Raw genomic sequence first — 16324 nt, forward strand, 5'->3', positions numbered from 1 at the left:
AGCTCAACTTTGACTGTGAACGGTGTAAACAATGATCGAACTTTTGTGCTTTTTTCAGCAGTTCCTGTTTTCGTTTTTCGGATTTTGATTTTTGATTTTTAAAAGTTGATATTTTCAAAGTTTGGAAAAGAGTAAAAAACGACTAATAGCTTGACGATGAAGTGTTTTTTGTCGTCGAATTAGTCGAAAAAACGTCAAAAGTTTCAATTGCCTTATCACAGAATCCATAAATCGTCAAAAGTAGCGTAATCATCGTAATGGCAAAATTGTTCAAGAAACAATCCAGCGAAATTCGCTAATTACCATATCGCGAAAATTTAAATCGTTAATTCGTCATCATCGTAGAAACCAAACAAAAACAATCGTGATCGCTGTAAAGTTTTCTTCGTAGAAGATCTTTCTTGTCATCTTGTGCTTTTTTGTTTTTAGCTCGGCGGATCGAATGTCACAGGAATGCGAGTGTTGATTTGCATTGCGTGTTTTTTGTCGCTCAATTTGTCGTAATTTTGTCGTCCGTGTTTTCGGTGATTTTTCCGCCCGAATAGTGTGCCATGTAATTGATAAAATCTCGAATTATCCGCACGATTTGCCCGTTCAAATGCTAAAGGTTTGATAACACCCTTTGAAATGGCATTTACGGTACGATTACCAGTTTATGGAACAAAACCTCCTTGCGCCTATCCATCCAGACTCGATGATAGGAGGCAAATAATCAAGAACAAGCTTATGGAAAGAACTCGTAAGGCTGAAAAGCAAGAAGATTTTGTCGTTTATCGGTCTTCAGATGACGAAGATGAAGAAGAGTACAGTAATTTCACCAGTCACCGGATACTGTTTTCGTCGAATAACTTCGCCGATTATATTCGTGCTAGAGAATACGCATCTAAAGAATATCACACCGTTGATATTAATTACGGAACGAGACATATCTTATCCCACGATATGCTCAAAGAAAGACCAATTTCGCTAGGATCCGAAGTTAATAAAATATTCTGTTCTGCGTGGCTAAGTCACCGCCAAGTTGTTTTTGGTACCAAGTGCAATAAGGTGTGAATTATCATATTGTGGAGCTATTATCATCTTCGAGTGGTTTCTTATGTGAATATTGTTTTCAGTTAATGGTTTACGATGTTATTACTAAAGCTATCGACCAAATTCCTTGTATAGTTGGCACTAACGAAGATTCAGGACCGGAAGAACAATGTGGCATTCATGCATTAACTATAAATCCTTCTAGATCTCTGTTAGCGACAGGAGGTCGTAATTCTAACGAAGTCGGCATTTATAAGTTACCAACTCTAGATCCTGTATATATTGGAGAGGTAATTTGTCACGATATTCGTGATATTTTTTAATTTTTCGTTTGAATTTATATCTAATCGAAATGATTTCTGTTCGTATTTAGAATGCTCACGATGATTGGATATTCGATATTGTATGGTTTGACGATCAATATTTTGCCACATGTTCGAGGGATACGAAAGTTGCTCTATGGCGCATTCCCGAATTAGAACCGGAAGACACGGAAATCCCTCTCTACTCTTCCATTAATCCAGTCGTTATACGAAAATGCAAAGCTGCTCAAAAAGTTCGAGCATTTGCATTCAATAAACAACTATCCGAATTAGCAGCATTAAGCGTTAATGGCTTCGTTCATATTTGGGACGTTGAACGATTCAAGCAGGTAAATTTAGCTCTATCGATTTGCACACTTTTAAGAATTCTTATAATAATTACCTCGATGTTGACAGACAATCTCCAGTAAACTGCCAAGTTCTCAAGAACCGGTTTGCATGAGTGTTAACGACGAAGGCTCTCTTTACGCTATCGGTTGTCGCTCTTATACTCTGTTAATAGATACTCGATCGCTACAACTGGTGAAAAAAATACAGACTCGATACAATGGTAAATGTATAATCCAATATCGATTTTATATTGCATGTAAATACAATTTACATATTCTTAGCACAACTGTTATTTTATTCAGGTGTAAGATCAACGAGTTTTAAAAGCGATTTATTAACTCTCGGCTCCGGAGTAGGTATTGTAATGTTTTACGATTTGCGTATTCATCGATATTTGGAATCGGGTGTCAATTCGTCCCGAACAGTCACTCTCAAAACGAGCAAGGGATATATTGTAAGTGTAGAGAAATGAGATAACTTCCACACTACCACACTGCATTAATTCATCGGATTAATTTTTCATATTTCATTATTTTTTAGTCCTCGGAAGAAGAGTATCTAGATCATAATCCTCTTGCCATGAATAACCGGTACACTCCGGCTGTTTATACGCACTGCTACGATTCTTCGGGATTACGATTGTTTTGCGCTGGAGGTCCTTTATCGGTTAATACATTTGGTAACTATGCAAGTATTTGGCAGTGAACCTCTTCTGTGAACTGATGATTGTTTTATTCCGGATATTCAAGTGCCAAAGAAACACACGTTTCATTATTATTTTTTTTTCATCTACATATTTGACGTATTATATTAATTTTTTATTATGAGCTGAATTATTGTGTAATTTTGAACATACTTAATAAGGAATGTACAAATTAAACTTAAAATTTGAGCGAATTTTCAGAGAGGAGAAATATCGAATGAGTCATGTTAGTCTGTTGAATTAGTGTATTTTCGAAAATGGATCTCAGTGATTGTACATAATTGTATAAACTTTTAACTGGCAGTTATGTTGAGAAATGAAAAAAAAACATGCATTGTGCTGCTATGTACGATCAATTTTGTATGTATTTTTCAATGTATAAATTTTAATTATTGGTATTTTACTTGTGTGTTGAATAATCTAAGAAATATTCGAAAAAATGAGTGGAGCATTTTAATGCAACGATGGCGTTTTAATTTAAAATTTGAAAAAAAAAGAAAATACACCATAAATTCTAAATCAGTGTGTTTTTTTTGGTAAAATCGTCGTGGATGAAACGAGTAAATCGTGTATCGGTTCGTTGCTCAGAATTTTGAATGGTATGAAATGTTATGCAATTGAGTATACCTAATTCATTTTCAAAATACATAAATCAGTGATATTCATTTTCCAGTCCAAATGGAGAATTTTTTAAAGACAGATCAATAATATGGCAAGGTGAAAAGAAAGTACATAATGATTTTATATTTAAAAAATGGATGTATTATAAAGGCTAATACAAAATAATTAACATTTTTTTAAAAAAACAATTCAAGTACACAAATAAGTATTATTCTTTGGGTTTTTCATCTTTCTTTTTTTCCATCAGTTCTAACAACTGCTGAATTGCTTTTCGAAAGCAAAGCACGTTGTACGTAATAATTCCTAGAATGAAACAATTTTCCAATAATTAAATCATTCGATAGGTAGGTTACGAGTGTAGAATAATTGTATTACCTCTTCTTTCGAAATTTTCTTCTCTTAAAATACAAACGACTGCAAGATACTGTCCAACTTCACGGAAATACAAAATAGAACCATTATTCAATTTTATCTTACTACAGCTATTTTCATCGAAAGCTGTATAATCTGCTTCGTCTTGAATGCTAATTATAGAGGAAAATTAGATTAAAAATTCTCGACAGGAATTCATCGCTGGATTTTCTTACGAGACGTACCCATAAACACAGGAAATATCTATCACGACGTCGATCATATCGCAACATAGTTCGTAGCTCTGCATATCAACTGGAGTCGAATCCGTTGCGATGTACATTTTGGAAACAACATCGAATAAGAATGCTTTTTCTATGGCTGAGTTCTAAACATGGATCATTTTAATCATTCGGAATTAAATTTCAATCTTACAAATTACACACGAATAGGTAAGGAATTAAGCATGGATACTCACAGATACCAATAAATTTAGCAAATTTTCTATAAATGGTAAATGAATAGTTAATCTTTGAACGACTTTACTAAAAGCTTCGAATATGCTGTGATCATAAATTGACGTAAGATGGAAATTCAATTGTAACTGGTCAAGACCTAAAAAAATAAAGTAAGAAACCATAACAAATGTTCAATAATAATTAGATTTAGAATGTTTGAAAAATGAAAACCAACCTGAGTCATTAAGATCATCAATGGCTCGTTGATGGATATCTCTCTGGGTTTCAATTTTATTGTCCTCAGTGAGTCCATCTACTTTATGAATGAACACTTCAAATCGTATATTGGTATTAATTTTATAAGCTTTGGTAACTGTAGCAATTAGTTTATTCAATGCGTCCACATAATCATCCTGTGAATTTCATACGTAATAATTTCCTATATATGTAAAATAAAAATACACTATTTCCAAAGCATTACCTGAGCATCGATTACAAATATTAACGCTCCTCTCACACCAAACACAACGTCAGGTTCGAAGCTAGGATCAACCGAGTCTATCTGACCGGGTAAATCCCATAATTCAAAATCCACAAACGCTGAATTACTAATGTTGTCTTTCACCACTTTGCTGGTACTTTCCAAGAATAAAGTTTCGTTTGGTTGCATTTTTTGAAACATCACTTTAGCTATTGAGGATTTACCGCTCCTAGAAAATGAGAAATGAGATGTGATGGTTCATTTATTTAAAACTTGTAAAGTAACGTGTACCTTCGTAATCCCATGAGCAATACTCGTGGTCTGACATTTCCATCGTCTTGGGTGTTTTCTTGGTCCTGCATTTCTTTATATTCGAAATCTTGAGGAAATGATGAATTTTCGGCGTAATTTTGGTCTTCAAAAGACTAAATGAGAGAAAAAGGATGAGACGTGAATTGTGAACAAATCAACTGATAAAGCATGTGCAAGTAAACAGGCGGAGTAGATAGGCTGATAAGTAAAATACGATTGTAGCCTTACCATTGGAATGGTTTCAAAGGCGAGTCGATCTCTTTATTCGTCAAAACAGAGAAACTTCTCCGAAATTTTCATGTCAACTTTTGATAAAGTTTTGTTGTTTTCGTTTTCAATTTCAGTGGTCCCAAAATTGCGCCAAGTTATGAAGTATTTCACATGTCGAACTTGAAATTTAATTTTAATTAATTTTGCAAGCCGTGATTAATGTTTTATTACGACGTAGCGATGAACTTACAATCGTAGATTTTTTTGAACTAATTATTTTGTAAAACAAAGTAGTATTTCAAAAAACAAGCTATCAGCTATTCGCTGATTGCAAAGGGTTTTTGCTTTGCTTTTTTTTATTTTTTATTTATTTTTTGTAAATTTGATCACAGCCAAAAGCAAGAAGAAATTTACGGAGTAACGAATTTGCAAAAAAAAATAAAGAAAACTGCAGGGGTTGAAACTGATTGAAAATTGATTTTTGGTTTTTTGTTTGGTTTCAGTTTTTACCTTTTGGTAATTGGTTTTTTGGTTTTTGGTTTTGTTCAATTTTTATATTTGGTTTTTGGGTTTTTGGTTTTCAGTTTTCCATACTTGTAATTGGTTTTTGAGTTTTTGGTTTCAGTTTTCAGTTTTTTTTTTTTTTTTTTTTTTTACCAATTAAGGCATTATGCTGCTGGATTCTGGGAAGTTTAGTATTAGTATTAGACATTAGTTGATTAGTATAATTGACTAATTGTATTCGTTTCTATTCTACTAATAAACACGCAAAACATTACATAAGTACACTTAATACTGGCAAATGAGGTGAAATCCAATGTTTTTCAAATTTCAAATCAACATTTTTTGGCTCTTACTTTACTTTTCAACTTATGTAGTTTTTGAGCTTATGAGCTATTTAATATTAATTTTTTCATAGTTGAAAAATGAAATTTGTCTGAATCATCCTGAAAATGAAGTGAGGTCGGGTCGGACAACCATTGTATTTTTACCTATATCATTATTTCTTTTGGCCAACTTTAACTGCATCTGAGGTGAACTGGCCAACTGGGACAACATCACGTTTTTTTTTTTTTTTTTCGAAAAGTAAAAGTAGGTATTTAGCATTGAATTGAAATACTTTTCTTTTATCAACATACAAAGAAAAAACAAAAACAGAAGACAATTCAATTTTTTTCATTTTAATGATCAATAACAATAAATAAATTTTCACGATCGATAGGTACCTACCTGCAAATGAAAACAACATCAAATTCACATTTATTTTCAAAATAATGCTGACGAAAAAAATATTAAAATTTTTTAAAAAACAAAACTTGGATTTTTTCATTTTGATGATCAATCAATTCTGCAAAATCAAAAAAAAAAAAAAAAAAACAGAAAAAACCAAAAATCAGCAAGGATTATTTCTGGTTTTGAGTTTTGGTTCACAACTGTTTCTCATTTTATATTTGGTTTTTTGGTTAACTGTTTTGACCAAATATTTTGTATTTTTGGTTTTGAGTTTTGCACAAAACAGATTTATATTTGGTTTTTCCTTCATTTTTGGTTTTAGGGTTTTTAACAGTTTCAACCCCTGGAAAACTGAATAAAAAGCTTCTGGCTTTCGCTAGCTTTTAAGTTGCTACTTGCTTAGCTAAAGACAATATAGCTTTCAACCCCCCCTACTTCCTCAGCTTTCAGCTAGCTTTCTGCTTTCCTGCTTTCCATCCCTATTATCATTTATCATATGTACATTCAGTCATTAGTGATAATTACTTAATTAGCGTAATTAATTAGCAAAAGCAAAAAGCAAAACGATAAAGATTAAAGATTAAAGAACATCACACATTTTCACATTTCGTTAAAACGTCGCCTATACGCGGCGCTGACGTCACACAGACTCCATGCACTCTCCAATCCAAATCACAGAATGGGTCTCTCCGAAATACTGCTCGCTGATTGGCTACAAATTAAATTGAAAATAATCAATTGCAATTCGGACCTCCACGTTCCCCAGAGCGCGCTAGCATTCGTGGTACGTGATTGGTCAGTGATATTCTGTGCTCTTAGGTGCTTATCAAAACGGGACTTTTTATCACAAACTTCGGCGATTTCAAATTCGATGTTATATTTCCATTATTTCACATTGAATAAAACTAAATTTACGCATAGAGAATTGCTTTGCGATCGTGCTATCGAGTAAATGTTGTGGTGAATTAAAATAACACTTGCAAAGAACTTTAAATTCATTTAATCGTGCAACTTTGTTTCATCCTTCTAAGCTCACTAAAACACTGTAACTCGAGGTAATATTCATTATTCACAACATATAACGATACTAGAAGTCATATATTAATCAAAAACACTAAAAAAAACACCACGAAATTTACGAAATTAATGAAATATCGTTGAAAATTAATACGAGAATGAAATCGCCGAAGTTTGTGATAAAAAGTCCCGTTTTGAAATGTAAACAACCAGAGCACAGAAATATCAACAGCCAATCAGAATGCGCGACGGTATCGCCCTCTGGGGAACGTGGAAGTCCGAATAGGGTTTATGCTGCTAGCAGCAAAAACCCTAAAAATTAAAATTTCACATTTCATAAAAATGTTATCAGAGAATGCAAAAAAAAACCAAAACAAACATTCTTATCAAAAGGAAGAAATTTGAACTTTCAAATTTTTGCATCAGCGTCAAATTTGCTCATTTACTGAGCTTTAATGGCTTTGGTTGTATTAAAATATACGTTAATAATGGCAATATAAACGTAACGTCAACAGAGAAGCATTCGTACAGTTCGTTTCAATCATAATCCATCATCTGTACCGGTTTCAAAAACTGATCGAAATGGAAAAATCATCGAACGAAAAGAAGGTAAAAATCAGAATTCATCTTTAAACCATTTCATTTTAGGTGATAATATTTACATAAATGTTTCCTATTCAACAGACGTATCGAAGAAAAGTCGAAAAATCTGATGAAGAACAATCAGATGACGATGATTATGTTCCTTATGTTCCGGTAAAGCAACGGAAGCAGATGCAATTGATGGCTCTTGGTCGTTTAACCAACGTATGTTCTTTATAAATACACTGTATATTATTAACGAGATGTCGAATATTCTAATATTAACGTTTCAATTGTCTGGTAAAGGAAAATTCTGCACCCAAAACTAAATCATGCAGTGAAGATGAACACGACGATGAAGAAGATGAAATGACCTGGGTCAGAAACACTAACGTCAGTTTACTCGATCAACACACAGAGCTGAAAAAAATGGCCGAAGGTATATTTTCCTTCATTTGAACAATGCTGATGGTTTTTTCATTTGATTAAACAATTCTTGTTGTGAATTTCAGCTAAAAAAGAAAGTGCTCGAGAACGACAGCTTAAAGAAGAAGAGAAGATTTTAGAGAGTATCGCTGAAAAGAAAGCTTTGATGGGTGTGGCCGAATTGGCTAAAGGTATCCAGTACGAAGACCCTATTAAAACAAGGTAAATTTTTGTCGCATTCGCAAGTCAATTGTTGTATAAATACGAATTAATCAAGATGTACTTTCAATGATTGACAGTTGGAAGCCACCGCGATGTATATTAGCATTACCTAAAGAAAGACATGATTATGTTCGAAAAAAGCTCCATATTCTCGTCGAAGGAGATGAAATACCTCCACCGATTAGATCATTTAAAGAAATGAAATTTCCTCGCGGAATTTTATCTGGTCTGCAAGAGAAAGGCATTCTCAAACCTACTCCTATTCAAGTTCAAGGAATTCCTACCGTGTATGTATCGTGTGTTTTTATTTTTTTTTAGTGATTTATATGCCAAAGTTATCTACTATTGATATTTGTCTCTTACACAGGTTATCGGGTCGAGATATGATTGGTATAGCATTTACCGGTAGTGGAAAAACATTGGTATTTGTCTTACCCATACTGATGTTTTGCTTAGAACAAGAAACCAAGTTACCTTTTATTCAAAACGAAGGACCTTATGGTAATTTTTTCGGACGATTTTTAATATTTCTCGTTTTGATTTTGAATATTATGGTTATTTATATTATTTATTTTTATAGGATTGATCATTTGTCCGTCTCGTGAATTAGCTAAACAAACTAATGATATTATCAAGCACTATAGCGATTGGTTATTCAAAACTGGTTCGCCTCCTATTAGAACTTGTTTAGCGATCGGTGGTGTTCCTCTTTCTGAAGCAATGGATGTTGTACGAAAGTAAGTTCTTCATTACAAATGAAATTTCTCAATCATATTCTACACGAGGCTAATTTTTAATACGTGTTTTATTGCAGAGGGGTACATATTATGGTAGCCACTCCTGGTCGTCTAATGGATATGTTGGAAAAAAAGATGATTCAACTGGATGTCTGCAGGTAATTTGGGTTTTCTGCATAATTTTGCTTTTGTCTTTTTTTTTTTTTTAAATTTGACTATTTATTTTTCTACATTTCCGTTCAGATATCTCTGTATGGATGAAGCCGATCGTATGATAGATATGGGTTTCGAAGAAGACGTGAGAACTATATTTTCTTTCTTCAAGGTGAGTTTTTTTAAATCTTTATTTTTATAATATATTGATGGTATTTTTTTCAAGAGTCATCTTATTTTAGGGTCAAAGACAAACTTTACTTTTCTCTGCCACTATGCCTAAGAAAATTCAGAATTTTGCGAGATCGGCTTTAGTGAAACCAATAACTATCAATGTCGGACGTGCCGGAGCTGCGTCTATGAACGTTATTCAAGTAAAACCGTCGTTTTATTGTCGCTGTTTTGGTTACACCGTAGATTTATGTCATTTTAAATGATATGATTTTTCATTTTAGGAAGTAGAATATGTGAAGCAAGAGGCAAAAATCGTGTATCTTTTAGAATGTCTTCTAAAAACAGGCCCTCCTGTATTAATATTTGCTGAAAAGAAACAAGACGTCGATGCTATTCACGAATATCTTCTTTTGAAAGGTGTTGACGCAGTAGCTATTCATGGTGGAAAAGGTACGTATGCTGATGAAAAATGACTGGTCGAGTGAATGTATTTTTATTTGTGATATTTCAATTTTATGGTTTGTATTTAGATCAGGAGGAAAGATCCCGTTCTGTCGAAGCCTTTCGTCAACGGCGCAAAGATGTGTTAGTGGCGACTGACGTTGCGTCCAAGGGTTTAGATTTTCTAGATATTCAGCACGTCATTAATTATGATATGCCGGATGATGTTGAAAATTATGGTAAGTGTAAAATACAGGAATGATTTTTTCCTCAAATTTTCGAATAAGGCATGATATTCCAAAACGGCCTCTTATCGCTTTTTTTTTTTACCTCTATGTGGCCTGTAATACTCCAAAATCGGTCAATATGTTGCAAATTAGAGACAAAATCAATTGTCGAAGAGGTATTTTAATATTTACCTACCAGATTTTTTTCGTTAGCCTACCCTGAGAAAGCTTGAAAATTGGACAGAGGCCGTTTTGGAGTATAGTGCCTTCAATAGAATACATAGGCCTAATTTCTTCTCGTAGTTCACAGAATTGGAAGAACAGGACGTTCAGGAAAGACTGGAATCGCAACCACCTTCATTAATAAAACTAACGACGAATCCGTATTACTTGATCTTAAACATTTATTAATTGAAGCTAAACAAAAAGTGCCACCATTCTTAGCTCAGTTACAGTCAGAAAATGAAAAATATCTCGATCTTGGAGGTAAATGTTACTTTATCATAAGTTTTATTTTAATTTAAATTGTTCTAATATATTCTTCTGTTCATTTAGATGAGAAAGGGTGCAGTTATTGTGGTGGTTTGGGACATCGTATTACTGACTGTCCGAAATTAGAGGCGATTCAAAATAAACAGGCTTCCAACATCGGTAGACGCGATTATCTCGCAAATACGACTGTTGATTATTGAAATTTCGACGAATTTGTTTATTTCATTTTGAGAATTTTGAAAAAAATTTCCATTGTATGGGAATGTTGTAAATTAATTTTCCTAATGAGCACTCGGTCGAGTCTATTGTTTTTTTTTGTATATTTCGAATTTGTAATATTCATATTGAATGTGTAATAAATTGAATTTTGTATTTCCATGCGTCGAGCAATCATTTGGAATCGTATTATTTTCATGAAGATGAAAAATTGTGAAACATTGGAGAGAGAGTGATTTATGCCATTATGGGTCTCGCTTTCGAAATAAAAAACAACCGGTTCATTCATCATTACTCCTACGATTTCCGTAAGAACGTAGGATCATTGCACCTTTCGAAATGAATGAAAGAATGAATGATTGAATGAATAATCGTGAACCTAAGAAATGCCTAAAATGGGAAACACTTATCGTGGTCTATCCTGATTGGTCAATTTATGGTGTTTTCAATAATGATGCACACTAGGCAATTTTTATGAGCGTAGTTTATCGTATCGTCATCAGGCTGCGTTATCAAAAAATTAGCATTCCAAAATTGAGTACCTATTTCTTTATTTTTCAATTTCTGATTTAATTTTTGAAAATAACCATATTTTGAGAAATTATTTATCAAACGTAGACCATATTTCTATTTGATAAAACGACTATTCTTCGGAAAAATGAAAAAAATTGAAAATTTCATGTTTTCAAATAGGTTGAAGAATTTGTTCAATGTTATCTCATATTGAACGAAAACGCATACCTTGCAAAATTGTAATCTTTTTTGTTTGTTCTAAAACAATCGGCTACTCAAATTTGTACAGGTAGAATTTGAAGATTGGTGTTATAATTTAATCCGGTGTTGAATCATTCAATAATTTTAATATTTGTCGGCGTACAACAGTAATTAGTGACTGTGTTGTGTCAATTGTGATAATTCCTTCTCACTTGAAAGTTCAACCGAAGTTCTATTATGTTTGTATGATTAACTAGTCAAATTAAATACTACAGAACTTCGTATCTTCGCATCTCCTCTACACAAAGTTCAAAATGATTGTGTTCCGTAAGTATGCTAACTGCTAAAGCATAAAGTACATATTCTCGTAGTCTTCATATATGGTTGATCTTTGAATTCGATTTCTGTTACAGTCACAGTAATTTGCTGTTTAAAATTCGTCACTGCGTTGTATACTTCAGGAAGTGATGTCGTTGATTTGACTGATTCCAACTTCGAATCGAAAGTCATCGATAGCAACAATGTCTGGATCGTGGAATTCTACGCTCCTTGGTGCGGTCATTGTCAAAATTTCGCTCCTGAATACTCTAAAGCTGCCTCTGCTTTGAAAGTACGCTGTTCATTGTCCCTAAAGTACACGTAATATCTAAAAGTATAGAAGTAGGAGTATATTTACACGAAATCTACGTTTTCAGGGTGTAGCGAAAGTTGGCGCCGTCGATGCTGATAAATACAAATCCCTAGCTGCCAGATTTTCTATATCTGGTTTTCCAACAGTCAAAGTATTCGTTGATAAAAAACATCCTTCCGATTACAATGGTCCAAGAAGCGCTAAAGGTATCGCTGATGCTGCTGTAAACGGTATTAGAGAAAAAGTTAATTCCGCCTTGTCTGGTGGTAGCGAAAAATCTGGAAAGAAGACTGTAAGAGTTTTGGGTTAATTTTTACGCTAGTTTTTCCTCTCTGTGTTGACTCGAATGAATCATTATTTCAGGGTAGTTCAGATGATGTAATCGAATTGACCGACGATAACTTCGACTCCCTTGTTTTGAATTCCGATGATATGTGGTTAATTGAATTCTTCGCTCCATGGTGTGGACATTGTAAAAATCTAGCTCCGCATTGGGCCGAAGCTGCTACTCAGTTGAAAGGCAAAGTAAGTGTCTTGGAATTAAGAGTTCGAGTACCTTTCCTCACCTAACTTGTGGTCTTATTATTTATTAAAGGTCAAATTGGGAGCTCTCGATGCCACGGTTCACTCCAAAAAAGCTTCCGAGTATGGTATTCAAGGCTATCCCACCATCAAATACTTCCCTTCGGGAAAAAAACTGTCTTCCGGATCTGCTGAAGAATATACCGGCGGACGTACCGCTAACGATATTGTCACTTGGGCTTTGGATAAACACACTGAAAATTTACCACCGCCGGAAATGAAACAAGTACGAGTTTTCATTCTATAATGCTACGTTGTAATTTTATTCATTACTAATGACGTGTTCTTTACAGATTACCAACGAAGATGTTTTGAAAGAAGCTTGTGAAAGTCATGCTCTTTGTGTGATCGCTGTTTTACCTCATATTTTAGACTGCCAATCGGAATGTCGTAACGGATATTTGAAAACATTGAAAAAGGTTGCCGATGGATTCAAACGTAAACAATGGGGGTTCGTGACTGATATTTCGACTCTTTTTTTTTGTAAATTTTTGGCCTTCTATAAACGATGTATTTTTTATGCAGATGGGTATGGTCTGAAGCTGGTTCTCAACCTGAACTTGAAGTAGCATTAGAAATCGGTGGTTTCGGTTACCCAGCGATGGCTTTATTAAATCATAAGAAAATGAAGTACTCTATTTTGAAAGGATCTTTCTCCAATGACGGTATTTCAGAATTTTTGAGGTATCTCTCCCTTTTCATTTACCTACAAATAAAATCAGAGTCGAATTCGTTTCATGTTGCTAATGAAATATCAATTTCGCAGAGATTTATCCTTCGGACGTGGTACAACCGCTGCGGTGAAAGGCGCCTCATTACCAAAAGTTAATGCAATTGAAGCGTGGGATGGTAAAGATGGCGAATTACCTCAAGAAGAAGATATCGATTTGTCTGATGTCAATTTAAATGACGAACTGTAAGACTACGTACAATATTGCCATGATTTCTGATGGATTTCTTTTCAATTTTTAATACTGGATAAATGTTATACTCGGAAGTTCATACTAAATTGTGTAATATCGGTGAATGTTTTTGTACTTACGTAGGATATTTTTTTTTTGGTAACCAAGCATTTATATTATTTTCAAACATTCGTGATGTTTAGAGTATTCAACATCTCAATACTTTATGGAAATTTTTGGGAAAGTCAGTGCCTTATTTATTATATTTCGGTGGCATTTTTTCAAATCTGACGTCATACATACACGTGTCACGTTTAGTCTTATATTCTAGTTTTCAGTAATGAGTTTTCGCTTTTTAATTTAAGGCGTACTTAATCGTATGCTTAGGTACTTTTAAATTGAATACTTCCAATGTTCTCTTTCTTCTCAATTGTCACTCCCAAGTTTAATTAATAAGTAGAGTTTTTTTTTACATTCGTTGTGGAACGTTGAACGTTTAGATGTACAAATGGATAATTTTTTGTTAATTTTAATTTATTCATTTACAATGTTTATATGTATAGTGATTTTTTCAATTGCTTTTTTGATCTCTATTATTGGAGTGTGTAAAAAAAAATACAACCTTTCTGAGGATTCCATCTGTTTCTTATCACGAGACTCTTTTTATTTGAAAATTTCTTCAATTGTAATGGCCAATGGGTGCCTATGAAAGTATTCGTGCGTTTAATTTGTATCTACAGGCTGTTTGGAAAACGGTCGAATTGGAGGGGAGAGGGGAATGTTTGAATATGCTCTAAATATTTACCTATGTCTACATCACTGTTGCGTATTGTATCGAATACCTAGTTTGAAAATCATTTTCAAGAAATCAAAATATTTTTCAACTCACGACTATAAGAATTACGCATATAACTTGTGACAATGATATTTCGTAACAAGGATGAAATAAATTCGAAACACGATTAGAAAAATCAAATAATTTATTGAGAGCAAGGACGTCATGATTGCAAAACTTTGAAATAATCGAAAAGCAGTCTCCAAAGAAAAAAAAAGAAGCATGGAAACAATACAAAATTACGTGCCTACATGCATTTTCAGCAAACTTACATAATTACAATAATCGAGCATATAAATTAATCAAAATGAAAGCTTATCGATAACCTACAGGAATTCAATAAAAGTTGAGGAGAAAATTTTCTTTCATAAAAAAAATCATAATCTTAGGCAATACATAAACAAAAGCGTAAACTTTAAAAAAAAAGCAGTTTTTAAAAAAAAGTAAATCATAGGAACCAGATTTTGCAGGCAAGTTGCATAAAGTGCTAAAGATAAATGAAAGTTTACAGCGCGTTTTCCGGATTTGGGGTAGGCAAGGGTGTCGGGGTAGTGTCTCTTGAATGTTCAACTACATCGTAATTTCTTTCTTTTCGGCATAAAATTGGGTAAAATAAAAAGAAGTAATAAATAAATATACCGCTTAAAATTATGGTTAAAATTAGCATAATTATTCCCACGGCTGATAACCTGAACGGTGCTGAAATATGTAATAAAAATATGATAAATAGTGGACAAAGAGAGATTAACGACCTGAAAAAATGTTGAAAAGTTTATTGTTACTTACATTTTTTTGATAATTCTTTCGGAACTCCGCTATTACTTTTTTCTTTATTGCCGTTAATTTTTGAAAAAGTACTTTCATCGTATTTATCTCCCTTAACAAATGCTAAAGCCAGGCTGATACAAGCTACAAATGAATTTCATAAGAGTATTTTTAATTTCCATTAAATTAAAAATTAAAATAAAGATTTTAAAGAAAATACTTACATAACGAGATGAATAATAACAATGGAAAGTGTTTAAAATTTGACATGGTTTTACTGAGATCTTTGCAATATTGAAACCGAAAATAATTTATTTGAAAATCGCATGAAAACTGAAACACATCTGAGCGTACAATTTTATTTCCACATTATTTTTTTTTACGAAAAGAGAAATTGATTTTTTTCTCACCGATTCGCGAAATATTTACCTGCTGGAGTATCAGTCTCAGGTATTGGGTTATATTTATAAAAAAATGTGTAATAAATAAAAAAAATACCTATGTGTGTAAGTAAAAGTAGATACAGATAGTGAACTGAATATCGTAGAGGGGTTTTAAAAATGAATAGCATTCTTTAATCATGATTGGTATTTCTCTCATGGTGGGGGTAGAAGCAACAGTTTGCCGTTATAATCTCCGTGAGATCATTGATGCATTGCATATGCAATGTGCAATTATGCATCGTGATCGAAAGCTTAAAAGGAGCCCGCTTTTTTATAGTGTAGGATACAGCCTAAAATATAGCCTATTTCGTCGAAATTTGGCGATTTTCGAAACACAGCGGGCTAATTTGTCCGGAATTGAATCCTGCTTCACGTCAGTAGCTTGGTGAATGCTGTCAAACTGGAGCGATCGAAGGATTAATGGAACTGAGTGAGATGGAAGCTGAGATTTAACTGGAAATGAATGTGTTTGAGAAGGATGGCGATGGCGAAGTGGTGAAGTGTTCGAACGGGTATTCTAATCCTACCCTACCTATCATACCAGTTTTCGGTCGAAGTTTGAAATAAATGATTGAAAGTTGAATGATTTTGTCTTAATTGTGATTGTTTAATTAATGTCGTCGAGTAACTTTACGATTTTGTTTTATTAATTCAACCTACTGCGGTGTTTTGTTTTTTCACCGACAAAAAAAAACCGACAGCGGCATGTTA

The 16324-nt window shown here is 33.4% G+C and overlaps 4 protein-coding genes and 1 long non-coding RNA gene across 8 annotated transcripts; 3 read left to right on the forward strand and 2 right to left on the reverse strand.

The window, feature by feature from the left end:
• Nucleotides 1-8: 8 nt before the first annotated feature.
• On the forward strand, nucleotides 9-2907 carry DCAF12 (DDB1 and CUL4 associated factor 12-like protein). Of its 2 annotated transcripts, none has more exons than XM_065362782.1 (6): nucleotides 9-1047; nucleotides 1116-1322; nucleotides 1406-1684; nucleotides 1752-1905; nucleotides 1967-2139; nucleotides 2226-2907. In XM_065362782.1, the coding sequence occupies exons 1-6, from the start codon at nucleotides 628-630 to the stop codon at nucleotides 2388-2390; spliced, it is 1398 nt and encodes a 465-aa protein (XP_065218854.1). In that variant the 5' UTR covers nucleotides 9-627; the 3' UTR covers nucleotides 2391-2907. The 2 variants fall into 2 exon arrangements, with proteins under 2 accessions (XP_065218854.1, XP_065218855.1); XM_065362783.1 differs by having other exon boundaries at nucleotides 11-1047; nucleotides 1988-2139.
• Nucleotides 2908-3110: 203 nt separating this feature from the next.
• On the reverse strand, nucleotides 3111-6790 carry RagC-D (Ras-related GTP binding C/D). 2 transcript variants are annotated; one of them, XM_065362789.1, is made up of 8 exons: nucleotides 6651-6790; nucleotides 4591-4724; nucleotides 4300-4528; nucleotides 4054-4231; nucleotides 3839-3975; nucleotides 3606-3748; nucleotides 3385-3533; nucleotides 3111-3312 (listed from the first exon to the last, which is right to left on the reverse strand). In XM_065362789.1, the coding sequence occupies exons 2-8, from the start codon at nucleotides 4659-4661 to the stop codon at nucleotides 3218-3220; spliced, it is 1002 nt and encodes a 333-aa protein (XP_065218861.1). In that variant the 5' UTR covers nucleotides 4662-4724; nucleotides 6651-6790; the 3' UTR covers nucleotides 3111-3217. The 2 variants fall into 2 exon arrangements, with proteins under 2 accessions (XP_065218861.1, XP_065218860.1); XM_065362788.1 differs by lacking the exon at nucleotides 6651-6790 and adding an exon at nucleotides 4840-5153.
• Nucleotides 6791-6891: 101 nt separating this feature from the next.
• abs (ATP-dependent RNA helicase abstrakt) lies at nucleotides 6892-10903 on the forward strand. Its single transcript, XM_065362779.1, has 15 exons — nucleotides 6892-7109; nucleotides 7285-7680; nucleotides 7756-7878; nucleotides 7960-8092; nucleotides 8166-8301; nucleotides 8379-8588; nucleotides 8669-8802; nucleotides 8882-9038; nucleotides 9116-9196; nucleotides 9282-9363; nucleotides 9434-9565; nucleotides 9647-9815; nucleotides 9896-10045; nucleotides 10337-10519; nucleotides 10589-10903. Exons 2-15 carry the CDS (start codon nucleotides 7654-7656, stop codon nucleotides 10723-10725), a joined length of 1854 nt encoding a protein of 617 aa, XP_065218851.1. The 5' UTR covers nucleotides 6892-7109; nucleotides 7285-7653; the 3' UTR covers nucleotides 10726-10903.
• A 613-nt stretch (nucleotides 10904-11516) lies between these two features.
• CaBP1 (Protein disulfide-isomerase A6 homolog CaBP1) lies at nucleotides 11517-14203 on the forward strand. Its single transcript, XM_065362784.1, has 8 exons — nucleotides 11517-11782; nucleotides 11869-12065; nucleotides 12151-12378; nucleotides 12450-12611; nucleotides 12682-12894; nucleotides 12962-13119; nucleotides 13194-13352; nucleotides 13435-14203. The coding sequence occupies exons 1-8, from the start codon at nucleotides 11770-11772 to the stop codon at nucleotides 13586-13588; spliced, it is 1284 nt and encodes a 427-aa protein (XP_065218856.1). The 5' UTR covers nucleotides 11517-11769; the 3' UTR covers nucleotides 13589-14203.
• A 329-nt stretch (nucleotides 14204-14532) lies between these two features.
• LOC135844563 (uncharacterized) lies at nucleotides 14533-16017 on the reverse strand. Of its 2 annotated transcripts, XR_010558566.1 has the most exons (4): nucleotides 15600-16017; nucleotides 15395-15514; nucleotides 15192-15314; nucleotides 14533-15104 (listed from the first exon to the last, which is right to left on the reverse strand). It is a non-coding gene; the product is annotated as an uncharacterized LOC135844563 (long non-coding RNA). The 2 variants fall into 2 exon arrangements; XR_010558565.1 differs by having other exon boundaries at nucleotides 15395-15998.
• Nucleotides 16018-16324: the final 307 nt, after the last annotated feature.

Source organism: Planococcus citri, chromosome 4 (assembly GCF_950023065.1).
Source record: "Planococcus citri chromosome 4, ihPlaCitr1.1, whole genome shotgun sequence".
Lineage (NCBI taxonomy): Eukaryota > Metazoa > Arthropoda > Insecta > Hemiptera > Pseudococcidae > Planococcus > Planococcus citri.

Excerpts from the sequence above, each read along its gene's own strand:
- DCAF12 (XM_065362782.1), top strand. The coding sequence starts at position 628 with ATGGCATTTACGGTACGATTACCAGTTTATGGAACAAAACCTCCTTGC. Across the intron at positions 1,323-1,405 it reads ATCCTGTATATATTGGAGAG|AATGCTCACGATGATTGGAT; the intron begins GTAATTTGTCAC and ends GTTCGTATTTAG. Across the intron at positions 1,906-1,966 it reads AATACAGACTCGATACAATG|CACAACTGTTATTTTATTCA; the intron begins GTAAATGTATAA and ends ACATATTCTTAG.
- RagC-D (XM_065362788.1), bottom strand. Across the intron at positions 4,232-4,299 it reads TATTTGTAATCGATGCTCAG|GATGATTATGTGGACGCATT; the intron begins GTAATGCTTTGG and ends TGAAATTCACAG. Across the intron at positions 3,313-3,384 it reads AGAAAATTTCGAAAGAAGAG|GAATTATTACGTACAACGTG; the intron begins GTAATACAATTA and ends GTTTCATTCTAG.
- abs (XM_065362779.1), top strand. The coding sequence starts at position 7,654 with ATGGAAAAATCATCGAACGAAAAGAAG. Across the intron at positions 9,039-9,115 it reads GCAATGGATGTTGTACGAAA|AGGGGTACATATTATGGTAG; the intron begins GTAAGTTCTTCA and ends GTTTTATTGCAG. Across the intron at positions 9,566-9,646 it reads CGTCTATGAACGTTATTCAA|GAAGTAGAATATGTGAAGCA; the intron begins GTAAAACCGTCG and ends TTTTCATTTTAG.
- CaBP1 (XM_065362784.1), top strand. Across the intron at positions 12,066-12,150 it reads AAGCTGCCTCTGCTTTGAAA|GGTGTAGCGAAAGTTGGCGC; the intron begins GTACGCTGTTCA and ends CTACGTTTTCAG. Across the intron at positions 13,353-13,434 it reads GGTATTTCAGAATTTTTGAG|AGATTTATCCTTCGGACGTG; the intron begins GTATCTCTCCCT and ends TCAATTTCGCAG.